We start from the raw sequence: 18,802 nt of genomic DNA on the forward strand, positions 1-18,802 counted from the left end.
ACAGAAAGAAGCGATCATTACTATTCTAGTTTCATTATTTACAAGTGTATCATTGCTTAGGAATTTTAATCCTTTTAAGGATTAATATGGGAGAGGATGGTAGTGAAAGGTAGAAGTTTAAGGTTGCCCCCCCCCCCAGTCAAAAGTTTAGAGCAGAAGACAGAAACTGATCGGGCCCTGGAACTGCAATTATACCAGCTGGCTTGACAACTCTCTCCCAGGAACTAGCTGACCATAAAGTTAGATTAAAATCTTAGAGAACAATCTTGAGAAACAGGAAGCTCCTCCTTGTGATTTTTCACTGGTATTCTCGACATTTTCCAATGACGCCCTCCCTGCCCCATTGGGTTGTGGTTTCTTCCTTTAAATTCCCCTTCTCTTGGCTACTGGTGGTCGAACTCCACTGCCCCTGTGTGGGATACGAGTCTCGACCCCAGTGCACTGGTTCCTATCAATAAACCTCATGTGAATTACAGCAAGGACGGTCTTACGTGAGTTCTTGGGAGGTTGCGTCATCCCAAGACTTGAGTGAGGGTCTCCCCGATATGGGGGTCTTTCATTAGCAATCAGTGTGTGTTGTATGTGTATGAAATTGTCAAAGAAAAAACTTAATTCATTAAAAAAAACTAACTATAAAGAAGAGATATCTTACCCTGCCCAGGGCACAGGCTAATGTGTTCCCTTCACAACAGGTCGCATGCAGATTTTTAACATCCCTGGTCAATTTGGCGATTTCGGAAAAATTCGCTTTAGGTTGCTTTTTAGTGACTAGAATCAATTCTCTGTAAAGAAAATTAAGTATATCGAAACATTATTTTTTTCTTAGAATGAGCATAACATTCTGGTTTTAGTAATTATTTTATTTTTGAGATTATAATTTAATGAAAACATTTCCTCCCTCCCTTTCTTCCATATTTTGAATTTCCACTTCAAAGAACCAAAAGTGTCTAAATAAATTAGCAAGAATTGGGGTGTTTTCTCCGACCTGGTGCCGATGTGCGGACCCACACAAATATTAAATCTCAATAATGTGAAATTCGGCAATTTTCAGCATTTAAAGAAGCTGAGTTGCTGAGACACTGAAACGTACATGTTGATAATCTTAGAAAGATGGCCAGCCCCATCACAAAGAAAACTGAATGAGGCACAGGGCTCTTTTGTGCCCATTGTCAAGACTCTGGGGTTTCTCTGGAAACAAAATATCCCTGCCCTTCAGGAACTCCAGTGCTGTCACTCACTGGGGAAGATGTGATAAGGAAAAACAAACAAACAAACAAACAAACATGAATTCAAGGTGAAGAGGATGCTTTAAGGCCTCCTCCATCCCTTAGTTCCAAGAGAAAAGAAGATATTTATTTCTCTGTTCTTTACTGGGAAGGGAGATTCAGCTAGTCTCTGCATCATCATCATCATCATCACCACCACCATCACCACCATCACCACCACCACCACCACCACCCCCCTATAACCCAAGCTGGCCTTGAACACACTATGTAGCCCAGGATGACCTTGAACTCCTGATCCTTCTGTATCTACTTCTCAAATGATGAAATTATAGACAATATACCGCCATGCCCAGCCAAACTCCCACATCTTCTCTTTAAATTTTACTTTTATTTATAATGATATGGATGTGTGTGCCAATGTATAAAAAAGGCACATATGTGGACCGAGAAGTCCAGAAGAGGGCAGCGGGTCCCCCCCAGAGCTGAGTTACAGGGAACTGTGAGCCATTCGGTTTTGTTCCTGGAAACCTAAGTTGGGTCCTCTGTAAGAGCAGTGTGTATTTTCTCTCTCCAGGCCTAACTCTCTGAACCTTAATTCCCAAAGTCTATCATGCACAGAGATAATTGTGATAAATTAACGGAGGAGATACTGGGACCAGTTGAGGACTATGTGGTTTCATACACAGCTCTTGTGCCACGTTTGAACAGATGCGAAGCACAAATGTAGAAAAGTGTGATGGTTTGTATGTGTTTGGCCCAGGGAGTGGCACTATCAGGAGGTGTGGCCTTGTTGGAGTGGGTGTGGCCTTGTTGGAGTAGGCATGTCACTGTGGGGTGGGCTATGAGACCTTCCTCTTTGACGTGTAGGAGCCAGTCTGTTCCTGGCTTCTTTTGGATGAAGATGTAGAACTCTCAGCTCCTCTAGCCTGCATGCCTGCCTGCTGCCAAACCTGTCCGATAGCCCTAATTAAATGGTTTTTATAAGAGTTGCCTAGGTCATGGTGTCTCTTTATAGCAATGGCAACCCAAACAAACACAGAAAGATTCCAGGCTTATATTGACAAACAGGTAAATTGTGGGGTTTCGGGCAGTGAAAGGTACTCTGATTCCTGGATGAGACAGGTTGAATCCCCAGGGGACCCTAAAAAAGACGGCAGGTGCATTCCCATTCTCCCAGAATATCAGGGTGTCACGTAGCTGTGCCCACCACAAACCCCTGTAGAGAGGTTTAAGACAGACCACTCAGTAGAGCAATGCCCTAAGCCCCTCCTCCACAGGTGAGGACGTGACCACAGGTCAGGTCACGTAGGCTCCAGACAGATCAGTCATAAAAACAGGACCAGGCCCCCGAATATGTAAATGAGGTCTGACCCATCCAAAAAACTGTCATGTTCAGAATTAAAAGTGTGTAGGAATTATTCCTTCGTCTGAGAGCTTCTGTCATAAGAGCCCTACATTGAGGAAATGAGCCTTCACAGGATCAAGGACTTTCCCTCCTATTGATGCTCGACAATGCCATCCTCTGCTACATATGCTTGGGAAGAGATCTGCTCTCCCCAAAATCGCAGCCAGAAGCTCTCCTGCACCCCTCGCCGGCTAGTCAGTCTCCTGCTGGCTCAATCTGGCCAGGAAACCTTAGCTTAGCGGCAGCGGCGGCGAGAAGGAGAAAGACCAGCAGCTGAGGGTGGCAAAAGCTGTTCCCCGTCCCTGCCGGAGCTCTCTCCACCTTGCCTGAACCCGTACACTTAACCGGAGATTGCCGTGAAGAGTCGATGCCAGAGTCCTACAGTAAATGACTTTTCAACGTAGTTTAGTCAAAACAGATGACGTAGCAGCAGAGCACACAGATCCACGCAGGAAACTTACACCGCGCTTGCTACTTCCTCACTGAACTTGGTACCAATTTCACATAAATGACGATGCCTTGCAGATATTCCTCTAATATATTTTCTGATGGGCTCTAACTGCAAACAGAAAACAACTCATTAAAGAAATGTGTTAGCGACGGAAAATGCTAACAACACCATTGGAAAAAGAAAGAAAATTAGAAATCACTGATGTCCTCGACATTCGAAAGTCTTCAACCTAGTGACTTAAGAGGGGCTAACTGCAAAGAAATAACATGACAAGGCTTTTGCAAAAATAACACCTCACTCTCCCCAAAGATCGTTTGGCTTAAAGCTTCATAAACAAAGTAAGGTCTGGAGACCTACCAGAAGAGACTCAGAAATCCCCCTACAGCTGTGCTTTCTTTTATCCAAGTCATTAACCCATTTTTATCCTGAGCGAGCCTCAAAGCACTCTAATAGGTGCTTCAATTCTGCAGTGCATGTTAACTTCAAACGTTTGTTTTCTTTAACCCTAGATTTCTACCTAAAAGGATGGCGTACAAGGCACAATGTTTTCTTCACTGGGAAATTTCTCTAAGTGTACAACATGCCCCGCAGTGTTAACATAAGCAGATACCAGGAGCTAGACAAGACGTCTTCCCACTGGGATGCTCACAGTGTTGCTGGCGACGATGTCTGTTCTAAGTGGCTCTTGTTCTGTCCTTGGAGGAAATTACGTAATCAATTATATTGCATGTTAACTGAGCCTGTGATCAGAACATCATGAGGCCTCAGAGACCCTCGTGAAAACGGGCAAACTTATTTGTATTTTATTTTGACATGCTAGACAAGGAGACAGACATCAGTGTATAACCATGGGCTTTCGGGCTTTAACTAAAGTGAAACCAAGAGGGAAGAGAAATGGCTGCCTGCTTAGGAGCTGAGCTTTGCCTTCTGAAGGAACCAGCATCCACCAGGAGAATAATGGGAGGTCCGGAATTTAAACACAGAGCTTTCACAGAGAATATCGCAATTGCGAAGTTCTTAGCAGAATCTTTCAGGATACCTCATTTTTCTTGAATATACAGGAAAGAACTAGGTAGGAGAAAGAGATAAAGTTCTATGAATTTTAGAGGATATGGGATGGTTTCTTAGAACAATAAAGACATCAAGACAAAAATCAGTCATACGTAGCCTTGAACTATTCACCATAATCATTATCAAATTATCATTAGTTTTCAGCGTGGCATGTATAAATCTGCCTGGTGGCCTCTCAAACATGGCTCTGTTAGTATTTAGAACTTTTAATGAGCACACCAACACCAACACACACACACACACACACACACACACGCTTGCATTTTTATCTTAAAATGAACCGCTGGTTTGCATCTATCCAATGACGGTCAAAAGACTAAAACATCTCCTGTCCTGTGTTTTTCTGAGAAGGAACTGATCATTGTTTTCCCAGCAAGAAGTAAAGTCTACATACAGGCCCTCTCCCAACAGGGAGGTCTTACGGTCTTTCAAACAGGAGAATGTGGTAGAAACGACTTCAGAGGCTAGATTACAGATGGCTATGGAGCCTCATCTTTGTCTACTAGAAGATTCCTTCCTGAAGCTTTGGCTAAAAGTAAACAATCCAGTTTCCCTCTGGCCATCATGCCGTGAAACAACCCAAGGTAGCTTAGGCAAGAATACTACATGCACATACCTGAAATTGTACACTAAGAGAAGAGAAGGTGTACCAACACCTGGGGACCCCAGCTCCTCCTGAATCCCAGATCCAGATGTTATCTGATTATAATTACACGAAAGTTTATGAACCAGAAAGCCCCAAGTGAGTTACTTCTGGAGATCCTGATTCACAGACACTAATAGTAATAAAATAATCATTGTTTTGCATCTCTGAATTTTGGGTTGTTTGGTTACTTAGCAACCGTGCCTGGAATGCTTAAATGTTTATTTTCTGAAACTGTCACGCTTCTCACATTGCAAGATTACTTACCTGTCTTTTATGAAATGAACTCTATATACTAGGTCCAGAGAAGAGCGTCAGATTGTGCACCTCTGGCACACTGTGGGGTAATGTGATGCTGCTTCTCTACAATCCACAATTTCCTAAACAACCGAGCTATGCGTATACAATACCTTGGTCCGCAGGCACTCCATTGCATTTTCTTTTTGACAACATGACTGAACGGCTATTTCATAGCAAGCCGACATGGTCAAGAGAGTGGGTCCGTATAAGAATGGATGTCTCCGAGACATTTCATAGATATACCTGTAATTTGACAATTGGAAAGTTGTGAGCTTTGCCGCTGAGGCCCATTTGCCAATGGCATTTCAAACACACAGCATTTGTTCATTTTGCGTCTGTCTGAAACTTCTGGAAATTCCAGGGATCGAGATTTGGTAGAACTTTGCCTAGAACCACCAAATGTTCACTATGAACAAGGCACCAGGATCATTCTCCAGGTGCGCATGAAGTGACTGTGTCAGGCGGGCTAACCATGATGAGAAATTAGATCTCTCCACTTCCTTAGAGAGACATTCAGGTGGGAAATTCAATAGTCTAAGCTGCACTGATGTGTAGGATTCTCCATCTGGGTTAGGAATTGACTTTACAAGTATTGAGTTTGGTCAGAAGTCTCTCAAGGTCATCCAGAAGTTCTTTCTAATGCCATTGTCCTCTAAGACCTACCATTCAGTATTTTTGCTCGTTACTGAATTCTCTGAAATCATGTCTCCTCATTCTTGCCTGTGGAACACGTTAAAAAAAACAGACTCATATATAAGACGTATATGCACCCAGCACAAGTAGGCATTATAGACCAAACTTGTATGCTCGCACAAACCCACGTCCTTTTCCTGTGTACTTGGGAACGCTACTTTCCCAGCCCCTGTAGTGAAGTTGGCAGCCTTGATCAATAAAAGATGACTGGACAGGTATGCCCAGCTGCTAGGCTTGACCGTTTATTTCTTTGCAAAGCTCTCAATCCTCTTTCTTTTATAAACACATGTTCCTGGTGCCGTAACCCAAAGCACAGGCATCTGAGATCCAGTTAGTCATGAAATAAGAGTTGTCAGGATTTGAGCTGAGCTGGAAAAACAAAAACAAAACAAAACAACAACAAAAAAAAAAAACAAAACCAAAAAACCTGAGGTAGCCGATGTCAAAGCAGCCAAGTATGGCTGGAAGCCAAAATGGAAATCACAGTTGCACTGTAGTTAACTATGTAGCAGAGTCACGAAGGGAAGAGCTAACAGAAGAATGCCAGGTCTTCTAGTCAAGCCAGTTGAGCGTCACAGGAATCAACCTAGGGGTTAACAAGATGGCTCAGTGGTAAAGCTTCTTGTCATGCTAGCTGGTGACCAGTTTGACAGCCGAATCACCGGTCAAGGGAAGAGGAAAGAAATGGTCCCACAAAGTTATCCTTTCACACACACACACACACACACACACACACACACACACACATTTGCACATAGTAACTTTTTATTCAAAAAGGAATTATCGTAGATATTGAATCTTCCCATTCCCGAGGGAGCCCTAGGGAGAAGCTCCTGTTTCGTGGACCCTGGCACATGGGTGAAGCAGCCAATGAGACCAGGAATGAGAAGGCCTCTCTCTGCTAAAGTCCTGACCAGCAGACCTCCAAGAGCAGACACTTCATCAAGGAGTATAGCTCAGCTGGGGAGCGTGACGTCCACCCATGTCCCTGACAGTTCAATTCAGTGGTTGTACACCTCATCTGCTGTGGGGATGCTTTGGGCTTGCCTGAAGCCTGAGGTAAACAACAGCGTGCATAGGTAGCACTTTAGTACATGAGTAGCTATCCTCATATTTTACCCTTACTGCCAGGCACTTGGGAACTTGTGTGACACTGTCTAAGGCCATACGATTCTCTCATGAAACTCCAGAAACCTCCGAGGTCCGTTCTATCTCTGTAAGTGTGAACAGGTCTGGGTTGCTCAGCTCCATGTCATCGAGTCTCCTCAATTATCCCTGGTCTAGACTAACACGTGTACAAGCCACTGTCAGATCACCGCCAGGCTCCCAGACCCCAGATCCAGCAACTGGATCTCTGCCTTAGTCCTCATGTTGGTGCCTGAGTCAAGCAATATGGACCCAGCCCCATTCCGTGAGAGCTACAGTTTCTCTTGTTCTTTCTTGGCTCTAAACCCTAACTACTTGTTAGCACTTGGCTCTCGACAGATGCAACTCCATGCTAATTAGGGTTCCAGACTGTGATCTTAATAATACCATAGTATCGTCACTCATCCCAGAATCACACAGTCCGTGTTTTATTCTAGAAAAGTCCCCTCTGTTTAATCTGCAGTTGTTGCTGCTTCCTGGCTCAAATGACATACTTCATGCTATAGCTCTCAGGGGCTCTGCTATCCATCGATGCATCTCACTAGGACGGGGGCCTGTTACTGTCCCCAGTGCTCTCTGCTTTTTTATGGTTTTCCTAGGTTAGCCTAGTCAACTGGACCCTTTGTTGTACATGGAGAGAGAGATATGGCACCCTCTGAATCCCCTTATAACCGAGCTCTGAAGCAACCTTGATTCTAATGCTTCCAAAGAAGATGAACTCACATGGTGGCACTCGAACAATAATTCATTAGACATGGCTATGTCAGCCGGTAAGGATACAGAGGCACAAGTCTCCCTTCACAGGACAGGAGGACCAAGCCAAGCAGCACAGGCAAAGGACAGCCCTGGAATCTGGATTGACATCTTAGTCCACCATTTCTCCTCCCCTGGGTCATCCCTGGGGTGGTGTGGGATGGCCTCCTTCCTGGAATGGGTAGCAGCCGGCTTAGAAGCCATTCTTACTTCCAGTTTAAACCCTTTACATTCTGATGCTTTAGATGCAAACATGTACAAAGTGCATCTATCCACGGTGCTGGGATGTTCACGAGGGATAAGGTCAGGGGCATTCTTTGTGTTCCTCACAGGGGACAGGTGGGCTTTGTGGGAGCCAGCAGGAGGCTGCCTAGAGTGGCTTTGCCAACTTCCCAGAGCCTTGTCTGTCCTTGGTCAGGTTGTCTGTTGAGCACACAGCCACCAGCCCTCCTTTTTTACTTCCCTAGGTGTTACGCCGTTTTAACCTCAGCGTTTGTTTAGCACTAAGATCGTTTCTCAGGACAACACTGAGTATTGTTTTCTACTGCTCTTCTAATCAAAGAAGCAAGCCCTGTACAGGGCCTCGTCATTTCTAATCATCCACCTCAGACACTTCCAGTCCTTATGTATCCACTAGGATATCAATTGGCATCCCTTTTAGAAGGAGAAAGAAAAGAACCATAGCTCAAGCTTCCATTTTAACTACATAATAAAGCACTGCTTCCAGAGAACTTTGTATGCGAAAGGATCTGTCTTTAAAAATTGGAAACTATACTTTGTAAAAAAAAAAAATATTCTTTTTAAAAGACGATGTCAAAGAGAAGTGGCTTACCTCAATTTCAGGGACACATTACCCTCCTCTGCCAGCGCACAGATCAGTTCAGGCCTTGGCATCAGGGGTGTATCACGGCTGTCTGCATCGTCTTTCTTGTACGACAGGAAGCACCTGAGTCTTGCTGCATTTTTCATCTTACAACAGTCAGTGAACACCTGATTATCCACCAGCCCTTGGTTGCCGCAAACATGTGTAAGGAAGGTAGCCATCTATTGGAGGAAAGGGGGACGTACAGGGGAAGTGTAGGAGACTGGCAGTCCTCACCATGAGAAACTTAAACTGGGCACACTATGCTGAGCTTTGGATCCAAAAATCCATGGACACAGAGACTTCAATTTCGCTTGATGATTTATTCCATGCGTACACGTGTATTTTTAATTAATTTTTAATTTTTTTAATTTATTCTGTGTGCACGTGTGCACATCTTTGCGCATACGTGTAAGTGCGTACATAGAGTGCATGCACATGCATGTGCACGGGCAGAGGTCAATGCTGAGTCTTTCTCCATCACTGTTCATCTTAGTTCTAAGAGGAAGTCCTTCATTCAACCTACAACTACAGCTGTAACGACCGATCAATAACCTTCAACTATAACTGTAACGACCGATCGATAACCTACAACCACAGCTGTAATGACCGATCAATAAGCTCTGGGGTCTACCAGTCTCTGGTCCCTACAGCTGGCGTTAAGGAAATCCACTGCTCTATCTGACCTGACATAGCTACTAGGACCTCCACTTAGTCTTCATACATGTACAAGTATTTCATAGACTGAACTACATGTCAGTCCCCAGCCATAACTTTTAAGTACAAATCTTTTACTTTAAAAAAAAAACCAAAAACATGCATTTGCCTATTACGTGTGGTAATCGTGTGTGCCTAGGAGCAGGTATAGAGGGGAGAGGACCACTTGGGGAAGACGATTTTCTCCTTCCACTGTACGGGTTCCCTCCCGGCATCAAACTCAGGCTGTCAGGGTTAGCAGCAAGTGTTTACTGAGCCCTCTTTCTAGCCCCTCTTGGGCTTTAAAATCTAAATTCACACCTGCTAGCTGTTGATCACAGAGAATCTACCAGTTTCCCTTTCCTATAGCATTGCTTCGTTCCCAAGCGATCGAACGGCTTTTGAAAAATTAACTAGATGTGATTCAGAATACCCAGGGCAGGGTATTTCTAACGAGAACTATCCACCAAAAAAACAAAACAAAAACAAAAAAGCACTGCTAATTTGGTTTATTTCCTAGTCAGTTTTAGGTTTGTTTCCATGGGAACGTGTTTTAAGAATTGAACTTTTTATCAGTGTGCGTGTGTTGTCAGCTTTACAGCTGGAATTGTATTGATTTCAGTGTTTTCAAATGGTTTTAATTGGCCGTAAACGTACGGCGCTTGGTAAACCTCAGCTGGCAAGTGTTTCACATTTGAGAAATAAATACAGAAAAAAGTCATCTTTGGAAATGGAAATTTTAAAAGAAGGGGTTGCTCTAAAAACTCATACAGCCACTGGCAGAACCTTCATTTAAAAATGTAGACCCATGACAGAGTCTAGCACGTGATCCACACCCAGGCATTAGCCCAAGAGATGGAGCAGAAAACTCTACAAAGAAGAAAAGTTTCTCCTCATGTGTATGCTACATTATTTAGCATGAAAATAACGGATCCTGAACCTCTGTGTTCTAAGAGAATGTTAGTGTTCATCAAGAATTGCCATGGAGGGGGTATGAGATGGCCCAATGGCTGAAGGCACTTGCGGCCAAGTTTGATGACCTGAGTTCAAACCCTGGGACCCACACTGTCAAAGGAGAGAATTAATTTCCATAAGTTGTCCTCTCTCCACAAGTTGTCCCCCCCCCTCACACACACACACACACACACACACACACACACACACACACACACACACACAATTGAAAAACTAAACATATCTCCTCGGGGCTGGGGATTTAGCTCAGGGGTAGAGCGCTTGCCTAGCAAGCACAAGGCCCTGGGTTTGGTCCCCAGCTCTGAAAAAAAAGAAAAAAGAAAAAAAAAACATATCTCCTCAAGGAATTCCTATTTCACTGAAATTGCTGTGCATGTATAGGCATATAGAGGTTTATAATGAAGCCATAACAATACCCCTAATTTTCTAGTGAATGAGAAAGGAATCTGTAAAAATATTTGTTTCTTTTTCATATTCTTAAAGACATTTTTAATTTATGTTCATTTCAGTTCAATCTCTTTGTAGGAAGATGTCAGACACCAGAGTTTTGGTGACTCGGGCAGAGAGATCAACACAGCTGCTGATCTTCAGAGCTGTGAGTCACTGATTCATTCTGCTTGGCCCTCAGAACCTGGGCTCCCAGACGGAATTTGGTTAAATGTAGATTTAGAAGTCCACAAAGATTGTATCTGGCATGTGATTCCTACGCATACTCTCGCTTTGCCATGTCCTGTCTAATTATTCAACCAGTCCTGTTTACAGCAACATCTTTTGTTTACCATCTAGCTCGGACAGGAGAAGAAAGCAACACTTGATCCACCTACCAGTCGATGAGCACACTCTGAGGGGAACTCATGTGGTTTGAGAAGCTTACACTTTCCAGTGAGATCCAGCAGCTCTTGCGCTATGGCTTGGACTTTGTCATAAGCTGCATCCTGAAGGAACTGAGCCACCATCATGCTGACACTGAAAGGTAAAATCTGTATGTTGAGCAAGCAGCAAATGTCCCTTCTTCCTTTATTGTATCATCATCGTCATCACCACCACCACCACCATCATCATCACCACCACCACCACCACCATCACCACCACCACCATCATCACCACCACCACCATCACCACCATCACCACCACCACCATCATCACCACCACCACCATCACCACCATCACCGCCACCACCACCATCATCATCACCACCACCATCACCACCATCATCATCACCACCATCACCACCATCACCACCATCACCACCACCACCACCACCACCACCATCACCACCATCACCACCACCACCACCACCACCACCACCACCATCACCACCATCACCACCACCACCACCACCTCCACCACCACCACCTCCACCACCATCATCCTATTCTTCCCCCAAATGACTTCCCTTCAAATTTTTAAAAAAGAAAAAGAATAGGGATAACCAAACTCACCTGGCTTGTAGTTTCTCCTCCAGGTGATCCTGCCCATTAACATGCTGCCTGGCTGGGAAAAAGATTTTTTTTTTGTCTCTATGATTTCAATGCTTGTATGCCCCCGATTTTCACATGTTGAAATCCTAACCTAAGGTAGATACTTGTAATAGTCATAAGGGTGGGGCCCTCATCCTCGGGATTAGTGTCCTTATGAAAGAGGCTGATGGGAACTCATTCATCCTTTCTACCACATGCAAGCTTAGTGAAAAGACACCACTTATTGGGCCTGAAAGCAGGTTCATGCAAAGGCACCCAGTTCAAGAACCCTTACCAGATACGGAGTCTGCTGGCATCTTGCTTTTGGACTTTCCAGCCTCAGGTACTGAGAGAGCTAAACCTCTGATGGTTATGGTCCTCCCACCTTGCAGAATTTTTGGTACAACAGCTCAGATGGACTAAGACATTTGTATAATGGGAAATTTTCCAGCTTGAAAACCGCCTTAAATTCTATAATCTATGCTAACTCAATTAGGACTTTTCATTAGATGTAGTGATAAGAACAATGTAATGGTATATATCTTCTTTTGAGTTTAAACTCTTTCCTGTGAATGATGTCTTTAATATTTGAATAGAGCTGAACTCGATCACTGGTTACAAGTAAATTACACATGGTTGAATTCAGAGTTCTGAATGAGACCCTGGGGAAATGGCTCAGTCAGTAAAGCTCTTGCCTTTTAAGCCCAAAGATACAGTTCAAACATCAAAACTTTAAAAGGAGCTGGGCATGGTGGTGCAAGTTTGTAATCCAGATGTGAATGAGGCAGAGGTAAGCGGTCACTGGGCCTCACAAGCTAGCTGGTCCACCCTACTTGGAAGCTCCAAGCCAATCAAAACCCAAATGAAACAAGAGGGTATCAATAGACATTTTTAACACAAGAAGGGGCAGCTCATGAGGCCTAGATAAAGACCTAGGCAGTTAGGGAATGCCGGGAGCAGGGGAAATGATCTTCCCAAGGGAAGAGCACATCAACTGGTTATCCAGTAGCAAATGGTCAGCCCTGGTAACATATACATACAAATAACATTATGGTGACTGAGAAGTAAATTCACACACACAAACACACACACACACACACACACACACACACAACCACAACCATACACCAATTAATGAAAAAGAGGCCATGAATTTGAAGGCGGGTGAATGGGATTGCATGGGAGACTCTGAAGGGAAGAAAGGCAAGAAGGAAATGATGTAATTGTATTATAACCTCAAAAAATAAAGGGCAATGTTTTTTTTTTTTTAAATCAAGATGGATGGCGCCTGAAGCACATACAAGATTGCTCTCTGCTCAACACGACACACAGACACAGTGCTCTGAATTCTTAATGAAACTTAATGACTTGGTTAAACTCTTTGATTATTTCATTAAAAGCTATTAGCACATTCAAAAGTAAATGTCAGCACCTGGGAACAGAATCCCAGACATTAATGGTCTGTGACTCTTGATTTGGCCAAGGAGTCTCCCCCATTCTGTGTGGCCCATCTCCATTAGCCACTCATTACACACACACACACACACACACACACACACACACACACACAATGAGAGAGAGACAGAGAGAGAGACAGAGAGAGAGAGACAGAGCAAGACAGAGAGACTCACACATAAACACACACACAGAGAGAGACAGAGAGACAGAGAGAGAGACAGAGACAGAGAGATTCACACACACAGAGAGAGACAGTCAGACACATAGACACACACACAGAGACACACTCAGAGAGAGAGAGAGTCACAGAGAGAGAGAGAGACAGACACACACGTATACACACTCTCATACAGAGACAGACAGACTGACACACACATACACACACTCACACACACAGACACAGACACACACTCTCACACACACACAAGGACACACACACACACACACACACACACACACACACACATACACACAGAGAACCCTTGATGAAACTGTGTCTTTCCTCTCACACTAACGGTTTCTAAAGATCCAAGCAGCTTTCCGTTAAGCAAGCAGTCATTACCAATTGCCATTGCCACACAAAAGTGTAGGTTTTAAAGCCAGCTCTTTAGATTTGGACTTCTATTAATAAAAAGTAGAAAGAGAAAAAAACCACTCACGTAAGTTTTAGTGCTTTGGGTGGGTACTAAGATCGAATGAGGGGCTGGGGAACGACTCAGTCAGTAGAGTGCTGGCTGTAAATCATAAGAATGTGGGTTCGGATTCCGGGAACCTACTGTATAAACCCAGCACAATGGCTGGCATCTATTATCCTGGTGTTGGGGTAGGAGGATCCCTGGAGCTCACGGCCAGAGATTTTAGCCAATCAGTAAGGTCCAGTTTAGTAAGAGAGCCTATCTCAAAAACTCAAGGATGAGGAGCAATTGAGGTAGACACCCTATGCCTACCTCCAGCCTATCACGCACATGCGAATGTGCCCACACACTTGTGCTCATGTACACAAATACATATGCACAGAAAGATACACATGCACACATGTAAAAGATTATTAAAGGAAAACACGTGTAAAGTTGTAAGCACATTGCCTTGTGATAATAGGTCCTGATGTAGCTTCTAAAATACAGCTTCTATTCTTGAGTGACTCCCATTTTTGCTCTGCTTGAACTCACTCGGCCAGTTTCAAACATTGGCTTAAATGTATTGTTCTCTCACCTAGCATGGGGCCAGAGAAGGGAAGCTCAACGAGACAGCCCCAGATGAGTGACCTCAACTTACAGGCCCATTCCTGTGTTCATCCCACTCACGGTGTCCAGCAAGTTTTAATAATTCTTTCGACAGTGATGACGTCTAAGAAAAATAAGGCTCTCCACACACATGTTAATGGTTGTCATGGTTACTGATCTAATCCTTACACAGAGTCCACACAGATTTTAGCCAATCAGTGAGGTCCAGTTTAGTAAGAGAGCCTATCTCAAAAACTCAAGGATGAGGAGAGATTTCCTACCTGCTTGTAGTAAACTTGTTTGGAGAGACTCGCATTTATCATAGCTGAAGAAAGCAATTAAAAATAGAGCTTTAGCAATCTCCATTGTTTCAGACGAAGTTCCGCCGTTTGACAGAAACAAAGACTTCTACATTCTTTTCGAGCAATCAAGGTTAACCATTAGCTTTTCTAGTGAATATTATTTCTTCTTAAAGCTCCCGTGGACTCTCAGAAAACCAGACAAACTCAGGACAGTGAAGAAATGTTCGCGTTCGTTAATGAATACAGGATTTTAAAGCAGGTAATGTCTACCTACGATTTGTTCAAGATTACAACACACAGGCCTTGTGAAAACAACCGATCCACATGTGGGTGAATGCCGGTGTACAGCATCTCATTTCACAGAAACGCTTGTTGACATGTGCGAAGTTCTAGAGAGGAAATCAGAAGCAAACATGCAATACCCTTGGCTGAGCAAATGGTCTGGACTCAGGTGTCAATGCCAAAGATCAGCATTGCCAAGACCCTGGAGAGAGGAGAGGTAGAGGGCACAGCGGGGCCGGCAAACTCAAAGGAAAGGCACCTATCTCTGGGTGCTGGTTGTCAACCAGGGTCATCACATGCCCTTCACTCACACAACATCATCGCCTGAGTGGGAAATTAAGACCAATTCTTACCATGAGCTCATGGTCTCACAGATAACACATCAGGTCTACTTACTTTTAGAGCCCACACGCCCAAGAGCTGCACTAATGTCCTCCCATGGCTGCCTACTTGGCTGTTCATCCAGTTCTTGGGCAAGCGAACAGGGAGCCCACGAGAGAAGAGAAAGCGATGGGTACATGTGGCAACCAGAACATAGGAAAAGGGAGGTTGCTGGTTACTGCTTTAGCCTTCCCTACCCCCACTTTCCTCTTTTACAAGGAGGGTGGCTTTGGTTAAACCATTTGTAAATGAAAATGTAGTTTTCTCTAAGAGAATCTCTCTAGGAAAACAAAGTAAGCCCAGCAGTACATGGAGAACGTAAAATGAACTCAGTGACATCTTTGGAAGGTTTTTATTTCATAAAATCATATTTAAACTTTTTAAAATTTACATTATTCTTGTTTTTTGTGTGTATTTTTCTCTTTTGGGTATATATTGTGGCTTCCAGTTTAGTGTTTTTATGGAATTTCTAGGTGTGTGAACTAGTGGGTCTTTTGAGGGGGCTCTCTTTCTTTTGTTTGTTTTGTTCTATTATCATATGTTAGTTTTTATTTTATTTTATTTTATTATTATCCTTTAGAAGCCTTTTTTCCCCCCAATGAGAGACTGGAACGAGATGGCCCCAGACAGGAAGGGGGTGGGGAGAGACTGGGAGGAGTCAATGGAGGGAAAACCATAACCAGGATATATCCTGAGAGAAAAAAAAAGTCTATGTTCAATTAAAGGAAAAGAAAAAGAATTTCAAAGGCTTAGAGTCTATAGGTTCCCTTTTCTGGCTTCCTGAAGAGGAACCTGCCCATGTGTATGCGCTCACACTTGTCCCAGGGAGAGAAAAAAAAAAAACCTAACTGGTTGTCACTTAGATCTGGACTACACCAGCTCAAGACTAAGAATGACCTGTGAAATAGAAAGCCATGGTTAACAAGGGAAAGCTACCTTTGACTTTGACCAGTTGTCACCATCTTTCAGGGCCTTCTGAATGCTGTTAATGTTCATTGTCCCCTATTTATTTATTTGACTGCTCGGTTGGTTTCAATTTTGGCTTTTGAAACAGTAACTTTTTGAAATGTGGTAAATTGACAATGTATCCACCACAGCCTCTCAAGTACTACTGGATTAGAGGTCTGTGCCATCTCCAAGCTAATACCTCTCCTGTCGTGCATCCTGAGCAGCACCCCAGGCAGATGTCACAATCCTGTGCCCCACCCCACCCGCAGCTCAGCCTTAGAATTACTCATAGTGCAGCCACATCAATAGATTGGGGGTGGACTGGGGTGGGAACCAGTGCTAAACTACTTCTGCCTTTTAAAAAAACACCCACATTTTAGTCTCCAGAGGAATCCTCCTCTCATAGATATTTGAATATTAGTAAGAGATGTTTGTAAATGCAAAAAGAATCCAGACCACAGGAAGCACAAGTGGTGAGGATTATCTAAACAGTGGCCATGGAATGGGATTTATAATGTCATTCATTCTATATAATTTTCTATGAAACAAAACATTTAAACAATGTTTCTATGCTGGCCTCCGAGATTAAGGAAAAGAAAGGCATCCGAATGTGAAGCTAAATGCTGACTTGGGATTTTGTTTGCACGCTTGCTGGAGACAGGGTGTCCTGTCCAACAGTCTGTCTTGAGACTCAGTCTTCTGGCCTCAGATTTCTGAGTGAGTGCCGGTAGTACAGATGTCTCTACAGTGCCCCCCACTCACAACTTCTCCATAAATACTGTTTCCCCAGCCAACAGGATAACCTGATTCTTGTTCACATTGTAGAAACAGAGTTCAAAAGGACAAAGACTGGGGCTGGAGGTCATGCCACTCCCAGCCATCACTGCCCATTCATTCCTAGGGAGTATGATTTACCATGAGGTATTTACAAGCTGTACAGATCTTTCTGCAACAAGCCCCAGTGTGCCCTACTCATTGATGCAAGTCCTGTGTGACACACACAGGAAGTTTGAAGCTTCCTCACTCCAAGTCTCCTCTGTGCAAAGGGAAACTACTACTCTCTAATACTCGCCTCCCTCCTCTGCTAACATCCCACTGGTCACATGTTTTTCTTGGTGTGTTCTCTGTGCTCTCCATTGGTGTGGCAACATTCTTTGTGACAAAAGTCTTCACGGTGGCAGCAGCTTCCAGAACTCGAGTTTTATATGTGCTGACCATGGCAGTCTCGAGTTCAAAGCAGCTCCGATATTAGGAATAGAGTTGAACTAGCCAATTGTGTCTGTTTCCTTCCTGATTACAATCTACAACCTATTGTTAATAAACCATTTTATTATGCCATTGGTAAATAATCAAAGAACAAAAAAGCTTTATGAATGCATTTATAAATTCAGTGCTATATCCGGTGGCCCTTGTACTTGGCAAGTTAATATAGTAATGTAGATTTATTTTAATATGGTAGTAGTACATCATACAAAAACCACACCAGATAACATGTATATTCTATTGTATGGCACTATAAACACTGCTATAGGACTTACATGAATTAAATTGTCACCTAACTCAGGTTTACCAATCTTGTGGGGCTAAGGAAGCCACTTGTAACGTTTTGATTCCTGTAAGAACCAAATACTGTTCTTCCACTGTCACTCAGAACACTTGTACTATTACTCACAATAAACATCCTTTTTCCCATTTTTTTTTTGGTTCTTTTTTTTTCGGAGCTGGGGACCGAACCCAGGGCCTTGCGCTTCCTAGGCAAGGGCTCTACCACTGAGCTAAATCCCCAACCCCCCTTTTTCCCATTTTTAAAAATTAATTTTTAATGTTAGCACACAATTAAATATTTTTTGTATGGCAAAAAACCACACCAGAAAAAACCTCAAAATATACAAAAATACACAGAGAGAGAGAGAGAGAGAGAGAGAGAGAGAGAGAGAGAGAGAGAGCGCTAAAGAGTCTCAGGCCCTACATCAAATTCATCAGTAGAACTCTGAAGGACCACACACACATTCTGGACCATCGCAGTGCTATGGAAGATGGTGAGGGTCTTTTCTCATCCCCTTCCTCTATTATGGCCCCACCTCCTACTGGCCTGCTCTCCCCCATACACACTTCAGAAAGACACAGGAGCTGCACACATCTGACCGACATTCACATCTACTATGTCTGACTCACATCAAGAATCTAACAGCTACTTTTGAACAAAGGAGTGAGATTCAGAAAGTCTATTTCTGACGCACTATACCAGAATAACTTTGCAAACATCACCCTGGCTTCCTCACGAGATGGTCATCACCTCTGAGTGCAGACATGGAGCTTTCAAGTCAGTAAAGTCAGGACCGCTAGGCTCAGAACCTGTCTTCATTTCCTGACGTTTCCGCTAAGCATTTACAGCTCTGGCAGAGCAGGAGTTTTGGTGTAGAACACAGAGCAAACCCTCCTGCTACTGCTGACACAAACGTTCTTCAGACCTCTGCATAAAAGATTACTAAAAAAATGTTCAACGTGCATTTTATTTTGTGTGTGT

The 18,802-nt window shown here is 43.5% G+C and overlaps 1 protein-coding gene across 1 annotated transcript in view; it reads right to left on the reverse strand.

Annotated features, from left to right (window-relative positions):
• The window catches only part of Albfm1 (albumin superfamily member 1), a 40,262-nt gene extending 25,403 nt beyond the window's left edge, over positions 1-14,859 (reverse strand). Inside the window, 7 exon segments of the mRNA NM_001108356.2 lie at positions 653-782; positions 3,093-3,190; positions 5,207-5,339; positions 8,521-8,732; positions 11,046-11,187; positions 11,664-11,715; positions 14,644-14,859. Coding sequence (NP_001101826.2) covers positions 653-782; positions 3,093-3,190; positions 5,207-5,339; positions 8,521-8,732; positions 11,046-11,187; positions 11,664-11,715; positions 14,644-14,728 — 852 coding nt within the window. The 5' untranslated portion in view covers positions 14,729-14,859.
• Between the last annotated feature and the right edge of the window lie 3,943 nt (positions 14,860-18,802).

The sequence above is a fragment of the Rattus norvegicus genome, chromosome 14 (assembly GCF_021556685.1).
Source record: "Rattus norvegicus strain SHRSP/BbbUtx chromosome 14, alternate assembly SHRSP_T2T, whole genome shotgun sequence".
In the NCBI taxonomy this organism is placed as follows: Eukaryota; Metazoa; Chordata; class Mammalia; order Rodentia; family Muridae; genus Rattus; species Rattus norvegicus.